At 42.8% G+C, this 21297-nt stretch overlaps 1 protein-coding gene across 1 annotated transcript; it reads right to left on the bottom strand.

The window, feature by feature from the left end:
• Positions 1-2190: 2190 nt before the first annotated feature.
• pi15a (peptidase inhibitor 15a) lies at positions 2191-8018 on the bottom strand. Its single transcript, XM_034109118.1, has 6 exons — positions 7929-8018; positions 7508-7821; positions 6186-6304; positions 4809-4941; positions 4166-4281; positions 2191-2326 (listed from the first exon to the last, which is right to left on the bottom strand). The coding sequence occupies exons 2-6, from the start codon at positions 7775-7777 to the stop codon at positions 2191-2193; spliced, it is 774 nt and encodes a 257-aa protein (XP_033965009.1). The 5' UTR covers positions 7778-7821; positions 7929-8018.
• Between the last annotated feature and the right edge of the window lie 13279 nt (positions 8019-21297).

Here is a 21297-nt window from a genome sequence, read left to right as displayed (position 1 = left end):
GGCTGTGTGCTCCTCCGTGGTGATGACGGCTTGCGTTAAAAAAATAAATATAAACATATTTGTAAAGTGGGGGGACACAAATGGGAATAACGGGGACAGAGCTGCTGTCAGACGATCAGCTGTGCGGCGGCATCACAAACGGACGTCGCTTCACGTGACGCTCCGGAGGAAAGGACGTCCCATTGCTCTTAAAACTCATTTCCCTGCTCCTCGTGGTTTCCTCTCTCCTTGCTTCCCTCGTGGGAGGGACTAGTCGCAGGGAAACAACGCAAGTGAGGGACGCAAGGAATCCATTTAACCGAAGTGAGAAGGGCCCATAGTACGTGATGGGTTAAGGGGCGGGACATCTTAAAGCTGTTAACCAATCACAACAGAGCCGGCCAGCTAACCAATCAGAGCAGCTCTGGTTTCAGACAGAGGGTGAAAAGAGGTACGTAGGGCAGTATGAGAAAAATAGTGCTTTTTGAACATATTCAGTACTTTTTTAATTCTTCAGACATATTTACAATCCTTTTACAAAAAAATAAAAAAACATCAATTAAATATTTTTCCCATATAAAAATGAATAACTTACAAAATACTTGTTTTCGGATAGTCACGGTATAATGATTATCTACATGTACAAAAAGAACAATGATAAACAATTAAGGTGCACTCGATTGCCTAACTCCAAAAACCGAACTACATCAGTGATCATAACAAAATATAAACAATCCAATATATCAATTCATCGGTATGTAACATACCGATACACTGCGTACAAATGATTATAAAACTGATATGTGGGTCAGACTCAATGTATCTTTTTAGCATTGATAGCCCTATTATAAGAAATAGGAATGTGAGTCAGCGCAGATTTAAACTGCAAACTTTTGAGAACAGAGGCTTTCAAATCTGACTGAAAATATACGACATACATCAGATTACAGTAAGTGCACTTTTGTCAACAAATTGCAATTTGCTGCAGGACACACATGTTGCGTTAGACTTGAGGTTGAAGTTAGTTGCAGCTCCAGGAGTTTTACCCTGTGAAAAGCTTTCATGTTTCTATCCCAGCATTCCTGTGCCGGCAGAGCACACACCATGGAGGTGAGATCCAGAGAGAAGCTATCCCATGCTGTGATTACCACTCTGCCAATGGTGAAGAAGCGTCGTGAAATATGCACCAAATACAGGCTTTGAAGGTTTGAAAAGGAAGGGGGTAATGTTGAGAAGAATATAAAATAATCTGAGATTGGAGTAGAACATATGCAAATACAATTCAATATGTAGGTTTTTAAATATTAAAAAAGCTGAAATTCTCCGAGATTAAAGTCAGGAATTTAGAGAAAGAATATCCGTGAAGTACACATTTCCATCGTAAATGGTTTAGGACAGGGGTGTCAAACTCAAGGCCCGGGGGCCAAATCCGGCCCGCGACTTCATTTTCTGTGGCCCCGCAAGAGCTTGCAAAGAATATAACATGTATATTATACGGTTACATGCCGATTTACAGAAGCAGGTTGCCCATAAACTACATGTCCCACAATGCATCTTGTTTTGTGACATGCTCACTGAAGACACTTGATTTGCCCTGGACTTCTGCTTTCAGACGTAGTTAATTACTAAGTTATTACCCTATCGAATAATAAACCAATTCAGAGGCAATAATGTAATTTAATACATTATTTTATATATATATTTATATAGTTACAACCGGCCCTTTGAGTGCAACCTTTATGTGAATGTGGCCCGCGATGAAATTGAGTTTGACACCCCTGGTTTAGGACATAATTGAATAGATTCTCTAAGAGTAAGATCAGAAATGTACAAGAAAACATTTTCTAATTCTTGGGGGAAAGTCACGAAACAACTCAAATTCATTTTAAGATGTTTTCGTAATGTACTTTTTTCTCCTCTGAATATTACCCCCCGCCCCAGCTCTGTTTTCCTTGTATAAACATTGACCATAATACGCCCTGCTTCTACACATAAATTATAATTCCTCTATTAAAAACACAAATGAATTTACAGTTTATTTACATAAGTCATCAAAATCGTCTGCTGCCTTCAGGTGTCTCTCTTTTTTTTTTTTTTTTTTTAAATAAGCCCATATATACAAAATAGTGTGTTTCACTGTGCAAATCCTTACGGGACTAAGATAGAGTCTCTGTAGGAGGGGGGGGGGGGGGGGGTCCGCTCGTGTCCCGTTTATTTAAACCAGTGCAGGTAGTTTGTCTTGAGAGCGGGGAAACACATGTTGTTGCTGCAGGAGCCCCCGTAGCTGGGGGGGCAGGCGGAGCACGGGACGCCCACTTTGTAGGGAGCCTCTCCGATCCAATTCCCCCTGGAAGACACAGACAAGGAGGGTCAATAGAGTGGGGCAGGAACGAGTCCTACAACCCGGACGTGAGTCAGCATTTTACCACTTCCTGTTCCCTTGTCTCAGTCAACGGGTTTTTTAACTAGTTTTTGATTCTTGAAGAGTCCCTGCCTCCGACAAACGCTTCAACTCGTACCATCTAGAATCTGTATGTTTGAATATGGATCTTAAGTCGGCGTGCCGTTGAAGTCGTGCTGCTGGACTTGGCTGTAGTTCCTTTATAGCATAACGTTAGCTTCTGGCCATTAGATTTACGATTCGAACATTATATAAGTAGTCTAGACATGTGGAGATTATCCGGCTGAACAAAACGTGCATTTATCAAAAGGTTTGCTTTCCACAGACCTTATAATTACAATATTCCAAAATCCTATTGCTTTTTTGTCGAGGGAACCAGCAGCTTACTTCAGGGTCGGACAACAACAATACGTCATCCCTGCACCGCTCTATTGCAGTGATCAACATCCTGTGTAAAATGGTGTAAAGGCAGGAGTTTGGGATGATTGTTGTTAATATCAATATCTAGGATATTTAGTGGCTGAATTTCTATTTAAATCCCGTGACAGGCAACGCTGTATTTGCTGATGAAGATCGTGTGAGATGATCAGGAACTGGAAAACATAAAACCCTCAAAATGAGATTTAAATACTGTCATAAAGAGATTATTTGTCAAGAGCAGTAAGTCACTTTAAGAAGGAATTTAAATAAATGTTTAGTGGTTTATTTACTGATTATATTCTAGGTTAATTGTTTTGTCTAAGAATTATCTGAAAAAATGAAAAAGGGGAATCCCAGTTTCTCCCGCCCCCGTCCACACGGCGTCTACGCTTCTGCCCTTTCACTTTGAATGGGGTGACGTCACTTTTAGCCGAACTGCATTGTGGGAAGCGACGTGGAGCGTTGCTGGCGTTGCTGGCTTCAAACGTTGAGCAATGTTCAACTTTTGACGCCTGGATGGAGGCGTCAGCCAATGAAATCCCGTTTATGCAAATCTGCCAGTACAAGCGCTAGCCAATCAAACCGCGTGTATGCTGGGAGAGACTACGCAGGTCATTTCCTCATATTCAAAAAAATGGAGGGAAAAGACAGTGGATGAAACTGGTAGGTTTTCGCCTGTTTGGGGATTTTAGATCCAGTTTACTTCGTTTTAACATTGCTATTGCTTTGCATGCCGGGGGCGGGAGATTCATGTGATTGGTTGTTGGTCGCAAAAAATCCCAAGCTTCAGACACGCCCACCTCCAAGCGTCAGCGCACGCTGCTGTGCGGACGCTCCGTCAGAGTACGCTGATGTCTTTAAATGTCTTGTTATTCCATTTCAAAACCCCAAGATATCTCCAGACTTTCGAGGCTGAAAACTCCATTTTGTTCACATTTCCAATTGAAAACCTGCTTTTATGGATAGTTTAAATATGTGGCGGTCGTTTTTCTTGTTGCAGGTCTAATTGTGAGAAAATAAGGAACTAGTAACCAACTTGACAGCTGAGGTTTCCTCTCACACAGTGACCTCTGCAGACTCTCAGACCTCAAGGTCCTGAATGCACTCTGACACGAGCTTCAGACCAGTGGGATTAGAGCACCGGGTCACATGTCAGTCACAAGTCCAATCGGGCTTTGATTCCTGGAATTTTTCGAGACTTTCTCCTGCGGTGCCGGTTCACAGGCTTGTATCGAGGTTATCTGAATCTGCCGGAGACATGGGTGGCATTTCCCCGCTCGGCACAGAACAGAGGCGTCTGTGTCGGGATTAAAACGGCCGTCACCGGGTTCATTAGAATCACTTTACAGCGTGAGATGTACTTACTTTGGTGAATAGTTGCAAACTAAATATGTCGCCCGTTTCCACACCGAGCCCCAGACGTTCATGTTGTGGCACGTGTGGATGGCACAGCCCACTTTGTTGGACGTTGCCCACACCATCTGAAAGAAATATGAAACCAATTAAAGTCATTGTTAGACCTAATCATAGTAAATATGAAGGATGGGTAAAGGTCGATTTAGTTCAAGTATGTTTCAGTGCCATTTATTGGGATATTTATTTGATGATAATGTTTAATATCGTCCGGTGGCTGTGCTTGTTGTATACAAAGTATTTGTTATACCAAATCATAGTAAAATATGAAGGATGGGTACAGGAATGTCCTCACATAAATGCCTATGTAAATACTGCTATATTTAACTATATATTTTTACATCTGTGTTTTTAATTTCTGTTTTACTTTTATGTATGCACCATGACATCAAGTCAAATTCCTCGTACGTGTCAACCTACCTGGTGATAAACCTGATACTGATTCTAAAAGAAGCTGTGTAGCTATTCAGTCTCTTCAGTTTGGGTTCAAGTATGTTTGAGTGCCATTCATTGGGATACTGCACGATTTTTTCCTCATGATAATGGTGATATGATTTGTTTAATATCGTCCCGTGGCTGTGCTTGTCGTGTGTACCTGTGTGTAGTGAGTGCACATGGGTCCATAACATCTGAGGGGGCAGCGGGGGTTGCAGTCGCGGGGGTACGGGAAGGAGTAATCTTTGACCTCGTCGTACCACGGCTTCACCAGCTGGAGGATGGATCGATAGCTGGAACACAAGACATGTTGCCTCAGTACAAGAAAACTGATGATACTTGAAATAATACAGGCTGAGATTAAAATGTTGATCTGTGTCAGCGAGTTGGATTTGTGATTCGTGCTTCACAAAAACAAAAGCCGATCGCCCCGCCTACACTGCGTTGCTATAGTAACTACCCCAGGTCCTAAACTGTAATGGAAATGCGCCACGGCCTCGGATGGCCATCGAGGACGCTTAGGGACGCTTAAACGGGGCTACCCCGCTGCAGTGGAAATGTGCCATTAGTGCCGGGAACTTTTACCCCCATGTTCAGTCCCTGCTAGAGAGGTAGAAAAAAGTACCCATTTCTATTGGCTGGGCGAATTGCAAACCACGCCCCGTAAAACTCTGAAAAGTGGAAGCTGCCATAGTATTTGCTGGCATTAGCATTATTAGCATTAGCATTAGCCCCGCACAGAAACGCAGAGAGACTAACTTATGGCAACACAAAAGAAAACATGGGAGCGGTGGAGATGAGGAGGTGTCGGCGTTCTGGCGATTTACTCGGAAGGCTTCAGTAGAAGCTGCTGGGAGTCCCAGCAGCTTCTACTGAAGCCTTCCCCAACTCCGGGGACTTCCGGCCGGGGACTCCGGGTGGCAGTATACGCCGTGAAGAAGAAGTGCCGTCAGCGGCTCATTCGCGTAATCTTCCCTCAGGGAACTTATTCCGGTGTGAACGCGATCTGTACTTAGTTCATGGGGGAACTAAGTGGCGGCACCAAGTACGGCAAAGTACTTGGTGTGAAAGCGGCTATTATAGGCGAAAAGTAGGCCCGTTTTTCTTAGATATCCAAACATGCTCTGCACTAACAAAAGCGTTACCTTGTTATCCTTTTCGAAGTATTGTTTCTACATTAGCATTAGTCGTTTTTAGAGGAAGCATCCTTCCTCCAGGGCTCTCTCTGCCAGTCGGAGCGAGCTCTTTTCCCTGGAGTGTCATGTTCTCAATAAAATGTGAAAGTGCAGCAACACGTGAAGATGCCCGTGTTTCCAAATGGAAAGTCAAGACCCACTAAAGGGACGCTTCTTTGTCCTCCGGGGTCATGGCTGAAAACACACCGCGTGTTTATACGAAGGGTCACCGGAGCATTCCTCAGGCCGTCACCAGGTCACAGAGCAGGAACCTTTAGGAGGGGAGGCAGCGACCATGACAGAGAGAGAGAGAGTCCCGGCAGATGTGTGAGAGGGGGAGGGAGGGGTCAGAGGTCACTCACCGGCCTGTCCTCACTGAGAGGTTCTGACCCAGGAACCGGAGGAGGTGGGACGGGCCGTGCTCCCACAGGCAGGCGTGGGCCCAGTCCTCGGAGGTCTTCGCCAGGGTGTCGTCCCACACCTGAAGGGTCAAGGCTTGTATTGTCATTCGTACATAGCTACAGTGTAGATATGACAATGCACATCGTAGGGCACAGCTCCTCCAACAGAGCAACACAATGAAACGGATTCAATACAATAGTACATGTAAATAAAATAGAATACAATAGAAATGGTGCAGAAAACTCGATATACAGTACTTGGAATATATGAGTTGCAAACAGATGAATGTTATGCATGTCCTTTCAGAATGTCAGGTGTTTAACATTCTTATACAAGTAAGTTGCAAAACACACCATCAGATATCATCTCAGTGACACCTGAGTACACAGCTCTGTGAAGGTGTTGCCATGGCAGCAAAAGTCATCCATCAAATCTGTTACATCAACTGTGAGTCCTCCACTGAACACACACACACACACACACACACACACACACACACACACACACACACACACACACACACACACACACACACACACACACACAGGTAAATGGATACTTATCAACACACACTCAGGTAGGTATTGACTGTAGCCGTGAGAAAGGACTTCATTCTGCAGTAGTTTGGATTTACAATTATCTTTATCACCGTAGCACTTGGTATTTATTTAACCACCTTACTAACTTTGTTGAAGCTACAGAGAATGGAGAGGCAGCCTAACGTCTTAAAATGGAAATGGCTCAGCAGTTGTTTTGTTTTAAAGTTAGCGGGAACATCCTTTCAAAGTCAAATTAGCTACTTGACACCATAATAGTCAAGACACAAGCTCTGTACCATACTGCTTAACACCGCCACTTTTGCGTAGCTTAAAATGTAAGCGTTAGATTGAAATGTAAAGTCTGATTGGGCTTTAGGCTGCTGGCACCACACACGACCCCTCTTCCCCTGGAAGTGACTACTCTGGTGGTCTCTCCTGCCGAGCACTCTGCTCCACAGCTCCGCGCCAAGAAACCACCGGACATTTGTCACTTTACTTCCTTTCCAAACTGCAGCTATCACATCTTCATGTTTCCACTAGCAGAACATGCATAATACAAACAGGAGGTCTACTATGTCATGTATTGTGATTTGAAGGGTGTCCATTAGCAATGTTCGCTAAAGCTGCCATTTACGGTTTGTGACAGTTGCTCGATGGGGGCGGTCCACGACACTATAAACAAACATATGTAACTAAATTCAGAGGAAACACATGCACATAAAAGAATCAAAGCTCTCACTTACCATGTACTCCATGTTGGCTGCGGGGGGAAACACCTTCCCTCTCACTTTGTTGTGGTAGTCAAGAATAGCGAGCATGTCATTCTGGCTGATGAAGCGCCTCCTCCGGCTCCTGGAGAAGCTGGAGGAGTCTGTCCCGGAGCTTTGAGCCGCGGAGGTGAAGTTATTCCCCGGCAGAGACCCTGAGGCTGCGGGGATGGTGCTGGACAATGCACTGGCGCCATATGACATGCACAGAAGTATAAAGTCTACGGCGAATAACTGAGACTGCATGATGGATTAATGAAGCTGCAGAATTTAGCGATCCGTGGAGCGATCTGCAAGGAAAGCACAAAGACACTCCTAACGGTTTGTCGCACATAACATGCATAGCAGCAAAGCAGACTTAGCTGCACATACAGGACAGAAATATCACCGCTCCTACCGTCTCTTGCAGCGGGACTTGTGCCTATGTTTCCCGGCTGTGTCCCCTCTGGAGCCCCGGTGCTGTGCTGCAGAGAGAGAGGAGGAGGGTGTACGCTTTGCAGACTGTGAGTGCTTCAGGATCAGTCCTCTCTCAGGGCTTATATGCTCTGCAGCGGACAGGAAGTGCCTCAGAGGTAGCTCTGCCCCTCCTGTCACCTGAATCAGCAGATGCTGGGTTTTCATTTACTATAAAAAACGGTACTATTTTGAAGCACTCTACTTGAGCTTTGACATAGTTTGCTTTGGACTGAACTGCATGCATGTGATAACCTTGCAAATTCAGATAAATAAAACAAGATATAATCAGCTACTATTACACATGTATGCATAAATGATTATTCTGCAGAATTAGTAGGCCTACTCTAGGAACGTTATAATCTAATGTTTTTGTAGTTTTACTTCAGAAAGACCAGTATTTCCAAGTACAACGTCTGAATACCCCCCCACCTCTTTTCCTGACTCTTTCCTGGCAAATCTTGCTCAATGTCATCATGAGGTTTGTGCAGCTGCAGGATACGGACAGACACAATTTGATTATTAAAGTACACCAAAGTAGATAGAGCATGTTAAATGAATATTAAGGCCTTTATCAAAGCAAACCTGTATCAGTGTTTCTAATGGGTGTGTGTGTGTGTGTGTGTGTGTGTGTGTGTGTGTGTGTGTGTGTGTGTGTGTGTGTGTGTGTGTGTGTGTGTGTGTGTGTGTGTGTGTGTGTGTGTGTGTGTGTGTGTGTGTGTGTGTGTGTGTGTGTGTGTGTGTGTGTGTGTGTGTGTGTGTGTGTGTGTGTGTGTGTGTGTGTGTGTGTGTGTGTGTGGTGGGTCATGTTTAACAAGCATCATGGTCAGAGTTTCTGTGCTGCCTGTCTAAGTGAGGTTAATCTAGTTAAAGTGGATTGAACTGTGTGTGTGTGTGTGTGTGTGTGTGTGTGTGTGTGTGTGTGTGTGTGTGTGTGTGTGTGTGTGTGTGTGTGTGTGTGTGTGCGTGCGTGTGTGCGTGCGTGCGTGCGTGCGTGCGTGTGTGTGTGTGCGTGTGTGTGTGTGTGTGTGTGTGTGTGTGTGTGTGTGTGTGTGTGTGTGAGAGAGAGAACCGGTTTCTAACACCGATGAGTGTGTGAGCTGCCGTGTCTTTGCCCGTCTGTAGAGATGACACTTGTTCTGCTCAGCGAGGCTCCAGCTGTGTGCAGAGGCAGCGCCAGAGAGGCAGAAGCCTCCGCAGGTCATCGTTTTCATTGGCAGCTGGAGAACAAATTAAAGAAACGTGACGCAGGAACAATTTTCCTCCTCCTTTTCTCTTCTTTCTTTATTTCCCTCCTCCTCCTCTTCCTCCTCTCTTGTTGCCGGCACATTGGTGCTTTCCCAACACAGTCTTCTTGGAAGTGATGGACTTCTCAGGTGCTGGAACTGGTGGTCGGGTTTATCACTCAGAAGTGGAAGAGTGGCAAATAGTTCCCCCTAATTCACTCCATCCATACATTTGTGCTCCAGGAAAGACTCAAAAAGAACATCCACAGATGGATATGCAAACCTGCTCACCCTGATCCAGGGCTTCGCTTCACGCCAGCACAATGTGCCGAATTCATTCCGGTATTTTCGGAGGGAAAGTATATAGTTTGTGTGCAAAAGGAAATAAAATGGGTGGTTGGCTTTATCATTTAACCTGCTGAAGAAAAGGAGAAGCTCATACAACAACAATGAGAGATAAGAGATTAACGTAAGTTAGGTAAGATTACCTAAAAAGACGCAGCTAAAGAAAAAGGAAAAGCTGGAACGACGATCAGCTTTTAAGTGAAAGATAAAATGAAATTACCTACAATCGAGAAAGACCTGCTTTTTATCGTATGTTCCACTGAATTTTACCCAACAACCAATATATTTACTCAACCTACTCAATATATTCAGACTTGTTGTGGTTCTGCTTTCTTTGCGTCCTGACACTGCACCCTCACATCTGCTCAGTATTTTTGACTCATCCTCTCATCTGGTATCAATACGGAGTCGGCTCTGCAGCCAGTTTCTGATGGACACGGTGCGGAGATCCTATCCGCAGGTTTACAGCCATATTATTGTCCATATTATCCGATTAGCTAAACACCTGTTTTACAGCCTTCCACACTAGTATCTGCATGTCTCTGGAGACTTCCAATCCAAGACTAAACACTGAGTCAAAAGTTTGATTGTGGAAAACCAGAATTTAAAAGGATACTGTGCTCCAACTGTATCTCTCTCACACACACACACACACACACACACACACACACACACACACACACACACACACACGCACGCACACACACACACAGAGAGACAGACTCAGCCCAGATGATATTCCCTCACACTCAGAGCTGGTACTTGTTTGCACAGTGAACCCAGTGACATTCAAAAAGCATTGTTATCGTATTGTCAGCGTAATTAGGGCATTATTCGGGACGTAGCTGCTCCGAAGGGCCTCGGGTCTGTTTGGGAAAGGCATTATTCTTCAGACAAAGCATTTATTTACCTACAATGTATTGTTCCAAGTTTCCCCCATGTTGCCCCCTCTGCAGAGGCCTCTCGAAGCCCAGTGCCAGTGGGGAGAAAGAGGGCTGAGCGAAGGGGAACGAGAAGCAGAGTAGCATTAGTTATGATTCTACACGCGTCCAATCAAAGCAGAATTACTCAAAGACTCAGCATCTGTGTTCATGCCGGCTGAAGGAACTGAGTGGACACTGGACCGTCTTTCACTGCAGATTTGGAGTTTATTGTACATTTCAGCAAGTGACAAAGTGATTCTGGATGTCTCCCCGCTCTGTCCACTCGTCCAGCAATCAAAGCGCACGCTGCACCGTGCACTCCACCCAGGGCTATTGTTACCGCGCTGGCAGAGAGCAGCGCGCAAGGGAAAGTCACTCTCGACAGCCTGTGAATGCATCACTGGGAAAAGGTTGAATGTGACATGAAGGAGCAGAAGCTGTAGCAGTAGGAAAGAAGAGACCGTTTATTTGTAAGCAACATGTTAGGGAATATTTGTCGTCCAGATAGGAAATATCCACTGCTTTTAGTTTTTATACTTTTTTTGGTACAGATTGAACATGTGGACATTTTTTTTCTTTCACATTGTTTTAAGTGAGGTTGTACGAGTAAGCTAGCTTCTGTATAATACATCAACTATAGAGACGTACCTCACTTTAAAACATACAAACTATCCCTTTAATTAGAGAGCAGCTTGTCGAGCATCTCCCGCCCTTGTTTCCAGTCTCTATGCTAACCCTAAACCAGGGGTGTCAAACTCAAGGCCCGGGGGCCAAATCCGGCCCTCGACTTCATTTTATGTGGCCCGCAAGAGCATGCAAAGAATATAATACGTTTATTATACGGTTACATGCCACTTTACAGAAGCAGGTTGCCCATAAACTACATGTCCCACAATGCATCTCGTTTTGTGACATGCGCACTGAAGAGACTTGCAATTATTTGCCCTGGACTTCTGCTTTCAAACGTAGTTAGTTATTACCCCGATAATAATCCAATTCAGAGGCAATAATGTAACATAATACATTATTTTATATAATTATATATTTATATATGTATTATATAGTTACAACCGGCCCTTTGAGTGCAACCATAATGCTAATGTGGCCCGCGATGAAATTGAGTTGTACACCCCTGCCCTAAGCTAACAAAAGCAGCTTCAATATATTCACCGTACAGCTTTGAAACATTTCACACACTTTCGGACCGTTTTTTTTTTAACCAGCCGTGCCAAGTAATGCAACTTAAGCGTACTTATTACTTGCAAAATATGTTGTATACTGTATATTGTTGTATTTTAGAGGCAATTGTCTGGGAAGTTGTTATGTCATGGCTTGGTTTTTGTTGGCTACGAGGCTTAAAGAAAAAAGTGCCATTTCGAGAGTGGTTTACATTGGTCAGCCGCCCAGTCTCTAACTTCAAGCTGCCCAGGCTGCTTTCTTCCACACACTGCTGTTAAACATTGTATCAGTGGAATATGCAGTGACATAGCAAACACTGTATGTTTCACACAGTCTGCTAACCTACAGCGGGCGAAGGCTTGTTGGCAGCGAGGAGTCCAGCGGGTGAGAAAGCTCCAGCTCAGTGTCTCCCGTATCCAAAGAGAATTAATTCAATCAATAAATACCTGCGACCGAATCAAAGACTGCCCTCGATGATCTTCCACCTCATTCAAAATTAAATTCCTCCTGTGTTTAGAGTGCATATACACAAAGGTGCGAATACAACATCAAATAATTCTTTTTTTTCGTCGAGTCCGATGCCAGCTGGTACTGTAATACAGTCGCTGAGAGATCACCCAATACAGCCCGAAGCGGCATTGTCTTGTATTTGCAGAAGAGCACCTCCACAAACACGAGTCGGCGTGTTTCCTGCTGTTGTCTAGATACAAGTCTGGCTGTTGTTTGGCTGAAACTAAGGCGACTTTGTCCCCGACCTCGGTCACAGGAAGGAAACGGACAATAAAAGGCCGTTAACTCAAAGATAGTGAGAGAAACAGAGGCTCCGATTCAGCAGAATTTAAACATTTCATTAGAATTCAAGACTTTCTGCTGGAGAAACTTTATGCCAGAGCGATCCAAACAATCCTATCAAACATGATGTCGGCAGAACATACACGATTAAACACCCTTTTCCCCGAAACGCTGTGGAGAGTGTGGGAACAAACCTAAAGGACGACTGGAAGGGGGGCTTCTTTGGTTCAGGAATAAGTCGCTCGGTTGGCGTATCTATTTTTGACATGTTACATTCCTTTGCCCTCAGATATTCTCACCCATCTATAAGACATTTACAACCATCTTTGATGCTCGGCTTGTAAGAGTGCACAGAGACGGCGCTGCGGTCGCACTCAGACATTTCTCAAGCGGTTCAGATGTCAGCGGAGAGAGAGACAGGCAAACATGAAAATCCAGCAGCACCTAAAGTTAGAGCTCGGGCATTTTATGATGTATCTTCATGACGGCAGGTAACAAAAAATATCACCTGGCGCTCAGGAGCGAGCTGCCAAAACCCAACTGGAACCGCAATGTTTGAATGTAGAACAATATATACGTTAAAAAATAACCTCACAAATTATCATCTGTTTTATATGCAGAAAAAACAAGTTTAAAAATGACTCTACTTTGAGCCCAGTTAGCTGTTACACCCTGCTCTTAGATGTGATGCTAATTCCTCTAACAGCGCCGTGAAAGTAGAAGTAGAAGTACTGACTAAACTTCTTTACTCAAGTCAAAGTAAAGAGGCTTTGAAGTGTACTTCAGTAAAAAGTACCCATAACTAGCAGCTGTTTTAAAGAGTACCTGACCTCCCTTTATATTAATAGAACAATAATGTCATTGTTAGCTAATGAATGTTTCCATGGTGACCAACGGCAACATGACAACGTTTCCATTGGTCCCTCTTCTTTAGAGAAGACCAGGAAGTGATGGATACACGGATCGTGCTCCAACCAATAGGCACGCAGTGACTCTACAGAATAATGACCACGCACCAACACACATTCAGACTAAAGGAACCAGCTGTTTGGGAAATGAGAGAAGTAGAAAGTACAGGTATTTGAGTTCAACATGTAAGAAGTAGAAAGTACAGGTATTTGAGTTCAACATGTAAGAAGTAGAAAGTACAGGTATTTGAGTTCAACATGAGAGAAGTAGAAAGTACAGGTATTTGAGTTCAACATGTAAGAAGTAGAAAGTACAGGTATTTGAGTTCAACATGTAAGAAGTAGAAAGTACAGGTATTTGAGTTCAACATGTGAGAAGTAGAAAGTACAGGTATTTGAGTTCAACATGTAAGAAGTAGAAAGTACAGGTATTTGTGTTCAACACGTAAGAAGTAGAAAGTACAGGTATTTGAGTTCAACATGTGAGAAGTAGAAAGTACAGGTATTTGTGTTCAACATGTGAGAAGTAGAAAGTACAGGTATTTGGGTTCAACATCTAAGAAGTAGAAAGTACAGGTATTTGAGTTCAACATGTAAGAAGTAGAAAGTACAGGTATTTGTGTTCAACACGTAAGAAGTAGAAAGTACAGGTATTTGAGTTCAACATGTAAGAAGTAGAAAGTACAGGTATTTGGGTTCAACATGAGAGAAGTAGAAAGTACAGGTATTTGTGTTCAACATGTAAGAAGTAGAAAGTACAGGTATTTGAGTTCAACATGTAAGAAGTAGAAAGTACAGGTATTTGGGTTCAACATCTAAGAAGTAGAAAGTACAGGTATTTGAGTTCAACATATAAGAAGTAGAAAGTACAGGTATTTGAGTTCAACATGTAAGAAGTAGAAAGTACAGGTATTTGAGTTCAACATGTAAGAAGTAGAAAGTACAGGTATTTGAGGTTCAACATCTAAGAAGTAGAAAGTACAGGTATTTGAGTTCAACATGTAAGAAGTAGAAAGTACAGGTATTTGAGCTCAACATGTAAGAAGTAGAAAGTACAGGTATTTGAGTTCAACATGAGAGAAGTAGAAAGTACAGGTATTTGAGTTCAACTTGTAAGAAGTAGAAAGTACAGGTATTTGTGTTCAACATGTGAGAATTAGAAAGTACAGGTATTTGTGTTCAACATGTAAGAAGTAGAAAGTACAGGTATTTGTGTTCAACACGTAAGAAGTAGAAAGTACAGGTATTTGAGTTCAACATGTGAGAAGTAGAAAGTACAGGTATTTGGGTTCAACATGAGAGAAGTAGAAAGTACAGGTATTTGTGTTCAACATGTAAGAAGTAGAAAGTACAGGTATTTGGGTTCAACATGTACGAAGTAGAAAGTACAGGTATTTGGGTTCAACATGAGAGAAGTAGAAAGTACAGGTATTTGAGTTCAACATGTGAGAAGTAGAAAGTACAGGTATTTGTGTTCAACATGTAAGAAGTAGAAAGTACAGGTATTTGGGTTCAACATGTGAGAAGTAGAAAGTACAGGTATTTGAGTTCAACATGAGAGAAGTAGAAAGTACAGGTATTTGAGTTCAACATGTGAGAAGTAGAAAGTACAGGTATTTGTGTTCAACATGTAAGAAGTAGAAAGTACAGGTATTTGGGTTCAACATGTGAGAAGTAGAAAGTACAGGTATTTGTGTTCAACATGTGAGAAGTAGAAAGTACAGGCATTAGAGTTCAACATGTAAGAAGTAAAAGGACAGGTATTTGTGTTCAACATGTAAGAAGTAGAAAGTACAGGTATTTGGGTTCAACATGTAAGAAGTAGAAAGTACAGGTATTTGAGTTCAACATGTAAGAAGTAGAAAGTACAGGTATTTGAGTTCAACATGTGAGAAGTAGAAAGTACAGGTATTTGAGTTCAACATGTAAGAAGTAAAAGGACAGGTATTTGAGTTCAACATGTAAGAAGTAGAAAGTACAGGTATTTGAGTTCAACATGTAAGAAGTAGAAAGTACAGGTATTTGTGTTCAACGTGTAAGAAGTAGAAAGTACAGGTATTTGAGTTCAACATGTAAGAAGTAGAAAGTACAGGTATTTGTGTTCAACGTGTAAGAAGTAGAAAGTACAGGTATTTGTGTTCAACATGTGAGAAGTAGAAAGTACAGGTATTTGAGTTCAACATGTAAGAAGTAGAAAGTACAGGTATTTGAGTTCAACATGTAAGAAGTCGAAAGTACAGGTATTTGAGTTCAACATGTGAGAAGTAGAAAGTACAGGTATTTGTGTTCAACATGTGAGAAGTAGAAAGTACAGGTATTTGGGTTCAACATGTAAGAAGTAGAAAGTACAGGTATTTGTGTTCAACATGTAAGAAGTAGAAAGTACAGGTATTTGTGTTCAACATGTAAGAAGTAGAATGTACAGGTATTTGGGTTCAACATGTGAGAAGTAGAAAGTACAGGTATTTGGGTTCAACATGTAAGAAGTAGAAAGTACAGGTATTTGTGTTCAACATGTAAGAAGTAGAAAGTACAGGTATTTGAGTTCAACATGTAAGAAGTAGAAAGTACAGGTATTTGAGTTCAACATGTAAGAAGTAGAAAGTACAGGTATTTGAGTTCAAAATGTAAGAAGTAGAAAGTACAGGTATTTGGGTTCAACATGTAAGAAGTAGAAAGTACAGGTATTTGAGTTCAACATGTAAGAAGTAGAAAGTACAGGTATTTGAGTTCAACATGTAAGAAGTAGAAAGTACAGGTATTTGAGTTCAACGTGTAAGAAGTAGAAAGTACAGGTATTTGAGTTCAACATGTAAGAAGTAGAAAGTACAGGTATTTGTGTTCAACGTGTAAGAAGTAGAAAGTACAGGTATTTGTGTTCAACATGTAAGAAGTAGAAAGTACAGGTATTTGAGTTCAACATGTAAGAAGTAGAAAGTACAGGTATTTGAGTTCAACATGTAAGAAGTAGAAACCATACCAATTATAGGAAGGGAACCAACATGCTGGGGAGTACGGGCCGTCTGCACAGAGATTAGAGATTGCTACAGGGAAACGACGTTTTAAAATGAATAGAAGAGCATACTAAATCTGAGTTCAATCTTAATCAGAAAAAGAGATATGCATGCTGGGTAGATGACTCCTCCGGGACTCAGTCATCAACAGATTAAACTGTTCTGAGGTCGAGACAACCTAACCTGTTTATTGGAACGCCTCCCTAATTGATGATGTTTCACAGCGGACCACTGAACCAGATCATAAAGTATCTGTCAGTGATGGAAAGTACTCATAATGCCTTACTGTAAGTTACTGAAGGAGATGTTTGCAAAAACATAAAGAACTGAATTCAAAAAGTCTTTTTATCATTGGAGCTGAAGTGCTTTTATTAGATGTTGTGTATGCAGACATCTCACAAAGCAAAGCTGTCTAATAAATACATTGGAGTAAAACGTGTAATATATTCCCTCTGAAATAGTGGATCAGAAGAAGAAAACATTCCTGTTGTCAATCTACTGATTTATATAAATAGTTATCACCGCAATAAACCGTATTTAATTTAGTCTAAATGTACATTATTTAATTTCATATTCTGTTCTTACATATCATATTCTACTGACATGTATATAGACTTTTTGCACTACTTTTTATTTTGTATTTTATTATATATGTTGCATTGTGGGAGGAGCTGAGGTCAGACGAATTTCATCGCCTTTTCTCCACTGCAGCTTTGTGCATATGACGATACAACCTTGCATCTTCGACAACAGAAAGAAAATGCTCCAGCAAAGTACAAGCATCGAATGTGTACCTCAGTTAAATACTGAAGTCCTTTCCCACGACTCTAAATTGGACTGAGTGATTCCCCGTTTCTCTCAAAGAAGCGGACGTTAAGACTAAGCGAAAGGAAAGCTGTGGGTGGTGCAACACTTGATCCTCGCTTGGCACCGGGTCGGAGCTTTCCTGAGTCTGGAGGACGGCGAGTTGCAGCGTCCAGAGTGCAGCGGTGACATCTGGTGAACCGTACCATTCATCCTTTAAAGAATATGCAAATTGTAATGTGGGATTATTTTTGATGTCAGCTTGATCCTATTAGCGAACCGGTGAAGCAGCGCACCTGCCGGAACAGCGTACAAAAACACAAGCGACACCATTGTTACCCTCACCTTCATCTCACAGAGGGGATTTCTGTGTGTCTGGCACAGCATGTCGGACAGATGCCACTGAAGCTTGTGTTGGAAGTTTTTCTGGACTTGCCAAACCGAGCAGCTCAAGCATGTTTCAAAATATTGTGCAGAGGGATGGAAATGAATGGTGGGTTTCTTCGAGTATCGCTTATTGGAACGGTAAATCCAAAGCAGACCTGAACCAGAGTACAACAAAGTGATATTTGGATTCTCTTTTACTTTTCTTCCGTAGTTGTTGTTGCCTCGATGATAGAAATCTGAGCCTCACAGTCCAAGGAGAGTTCAGGGGATTAAAACTGCTTCTCATAGATTTTGTGAGTAATAAAACATCGTAAAAGAAACCTTCAGAATCAGACAGGGCTCTTGCGTGTCTATCTCACTTGAGTTTGGGTCATGACGTCGGAGGAGTAATCATCAATCTGTCTGCAGCCGGCTCGCGGCCAGGCCGTATTTACCATGACATCAGTGTTTTTCTTGGATGCAGCTTATCAGAGAAGCTGGAGCTTTCTAGTGCTCTGTGCTCCCTGGATGTGATGGATTCTAAGTCAAGATGAAGTCTCTGGGAGTCCCCTTCTGGCCTCTAGTCTTCGCCATCTTACCGTTCTGGCCTCATATTGAATATTTCCCAGATTCTGGAAAGTTATAGAAAATCCCCGTTTTAGTGGTGGGACCCTCGCTCAGATCCTCCTCTCTCAGACTGTGTTGGTGCAAACAAGGGGACCTCAGACGTGTTGCCTTTGTGAGGTTGAACCCCCTGCGGCAGGTGGCTTCCCTCGTAACAATTTACAGCCTGGTTCTTCTGGTTCAATGCAAACAATCGCGTTTAATGGGGCAAATACGGAGAGGTCGTGGTCCTTGGTTGCACCACGACAGAGAAACCTGGCTTCATTCATCCCGAGGTGCCTGAGAGGCAGTTCCTGCAAACATCCATGATATTAGTCCCATATGAGCACGCTCTGCTGAGCTGCATTGCATCTAGACATACTGTACATCGAGTGAACCAGAGAGAAGACTGTTTCCCCGCTGTCGTACTAACGTAATGGCGTTTGCTGTCAGTAGTTGTGGTGACAACAGACGTCAACGGGCGTGAAGTTGAGATAGTTAGCTTGTCTTTCTCTATATCCTAAAATACATGGCTTCCTCCTGGAGGAGTTTAATATTAATAACTTTACAAAAAGGCTGAATAATCTCCTGGGCACTTTTATAGGGCGCTATTTTCAGCTGTAATAAAACTAATGAGTATTCGATGCCCAGGAAGTCGTTTGGCACCACGCTTGTAGGCATGAGGAGAGTTTGGAGCGACCAGAGATTGAGCAACAATCCTACGTCAATCAATCAATCAATCAATCAATCAATCAATCAAAGTTTATTTATAGCCCAATATCACACATGTTACATTTGTCTCAGTGGACTTCACAGTGTGTACAGAATATCAGTATGACAATACGACACCCTCTGTCCTCAGACCCTCTGTCCTCAGACCCTCTGTCCCTAGACCCTCTGTCCTCAGACCCTCTGTCCTTAGACCCTCTGTCCTTAGACCCTCTGTCCTCAGACCCTCTGTCCTTAGACCCTCTGTCCTCAGACCCTCTGTCCTTAGACCCTCTGTCCTCAGACCCTCTGTCCTTAGACCCTCTGTCCTCAGACCCTCTGTCCTCAGACCCTCTGTCCCTAGACCCTCTGTCCTCAGACCCTCTGTCCTCAGACCCTCTGTCCTCAGACCCTCTGTCCCTAGACCCTCTGTCCTCAGACCCTCTGTCCTTAGACCCTCTGTCCTCAGACCCTCTGTCCTTAGACCCTCTGTCCTTAGACCCTCTGTCCTCAGACCCTCTGTCCTTAGACCCTCTGTCCTCAGACCCTCTGTTCTTAGACCCTCTGTCCTCAGACCCTCTGTCCTTAGACCCTCTGTCCTTTGACCCTCTGTCCTTAGACCCTCTGTCCTTAGACCCTCTGTCCTTAGACCCTCACATCGTACAAGGAAACACTTCCCGAGAAACCCCACAGTTTAAAGGGAACATGGAGAAACCTCAGGGAGAGCAGCAGAGGAGGGATCCCTCTCCCAGGACGGACAGACGTGCAATAGATGCCGTGTGTAAATTGAAAAGATAATACATTTGCAACATAGGTAGTCCAGATGTTTGGAAATGCATGTGTGTATAACAGGAAGATGAATCCACGAGGATATCCATCCAGGACCGATGATCCAGGACCACAGCCACGACTCAAGATCCAGCGCTCGCGATCCAGGACACAGGACCGCAGGATCATCCATGACTCCGGATCCCGGCGTATATAGACACCAGAAAGAAAGACATGTGGGGAAGCTGGGTTAATGGAACATGAGAGACACAGGTACAGACAGAGAGAAGGAAGAAGCAAGATGTCCCCCGACAGACTAAGCCTATATCAGCAAAACTAGGGGCTGAATCTAATCAGCCCTAACTATAAGCTTTATCACAAAGGAAGGTCTTAAGCGCACTCTTAAAAACGGATACGTATTAAATGAAACGGTTCTGCTCCCAATACAGGGGTAAATGAACAGACATTGACTTGAAAACTAACGGTAAAACATGCATCCTCTGGGTTTGTTAGCACCCCCCTCAACACAAAAGGACATAAAAAAATGGCTGATCAAACCATTAAGAAGAAAAAAGGGGGTAACACGAACACCACTAAAACGGAACAGGACAATAGTCATCCAGTCTTCAATGTCAGCAAGAAACAAAAGCTCTAACAAACTATTATACATGAAAGAATTACATAGAAATATCTAAGCTTTGAATCCCCCCTGTGAAGGCAGATACTTGGTTCAGTCTGATTGGTCACTTCCTGTATTTAAAATCTCTTCTTCAGGTGTTTTGCTCCAGCAGAAGAGACACCCTCATCCTCACCGGTCACTCAAAGTTAAATGGATATAAAACCAACTTAAACTTTCATTTATCTCCCAACAAAGTAACGTGTGATTGTGCAGAACTTGTGCACGGCCAATAGAAACTACTCTTTTGCGAGATATACTGAAAATTAGTAAGACGTTGGAGTAAACTTCAAGAAGGTGTGCAGCAAGGCTAGCAACATCTGTGTATTTCAAATTAATTTAAAACGGAGACACCCTCATCACCGGGAACTCAAAGTTAAATATTAAAGCAACTTAAGGAAACTTTATCTGACACAGAGTACAGAAGTTAACTTAATGTGTGCACTAAGTAGAAACTACTGTTCTGCCAGATATAATAAAAAACAAGTATGATGTTTGTATAAAGCAGTGCTTCTCAAAGTGTGGTCCGCGGACCACTGGTGGTCCGTGAGCGCCCCCTAGTGGTCCGTGAGTATATTGGTAAAATTTCACATTTGAAATAAATAAATAAATTTAAGTTTCCCGCACTCTCGCGGGAATATCTCCGCAATGGAGCGAGCTTAAGTTTCACTTTCGATTGCATGATATAGCCCAGCGCAACACCTTCATCACACATGTCACCACCTGTTTGTACCATTTTCAGGCGATTTGTAAAAAACGATGTGTTTTTGGATATTTGTGGAATTAGGTGGTCCGCGAGTATCTTTTTATTGGTTAAGTGTCCTTGGTATGAAAAAGTTTGAGAAACACTGGATAAAGTAAGGTGTGTGCAGGTGCAATACATACGTGTATTTGAATTAGATTTAAAACCAATTACCATACTTTTAATGAAGAAAAACGCCATAACCAACGTAGTATTGAGATCATCTCCTTCAGATTTCATATTTAAGGAGCTATCGGTT

This window comes from Pseudochaenichthys georgianus, chromosome 20 (assembly GCF_902827115.2).
Source record: "Pseudochaenichthys georgianus chromosome 20, fPseGeo1.2, whole genome shotgun sequence".
Lineage (NCBI taxonomy): Eukaryota > Metazoa > Chordata > Actinopteri > Perciformes > Channichthyidae > Pseudochaenichthys > Pseudochaenichthys georgianus.
Note: the sequence above shows the minus strand (reverse complement) of the source record. Positions and strands in the feature narration are given on the sequence as shown.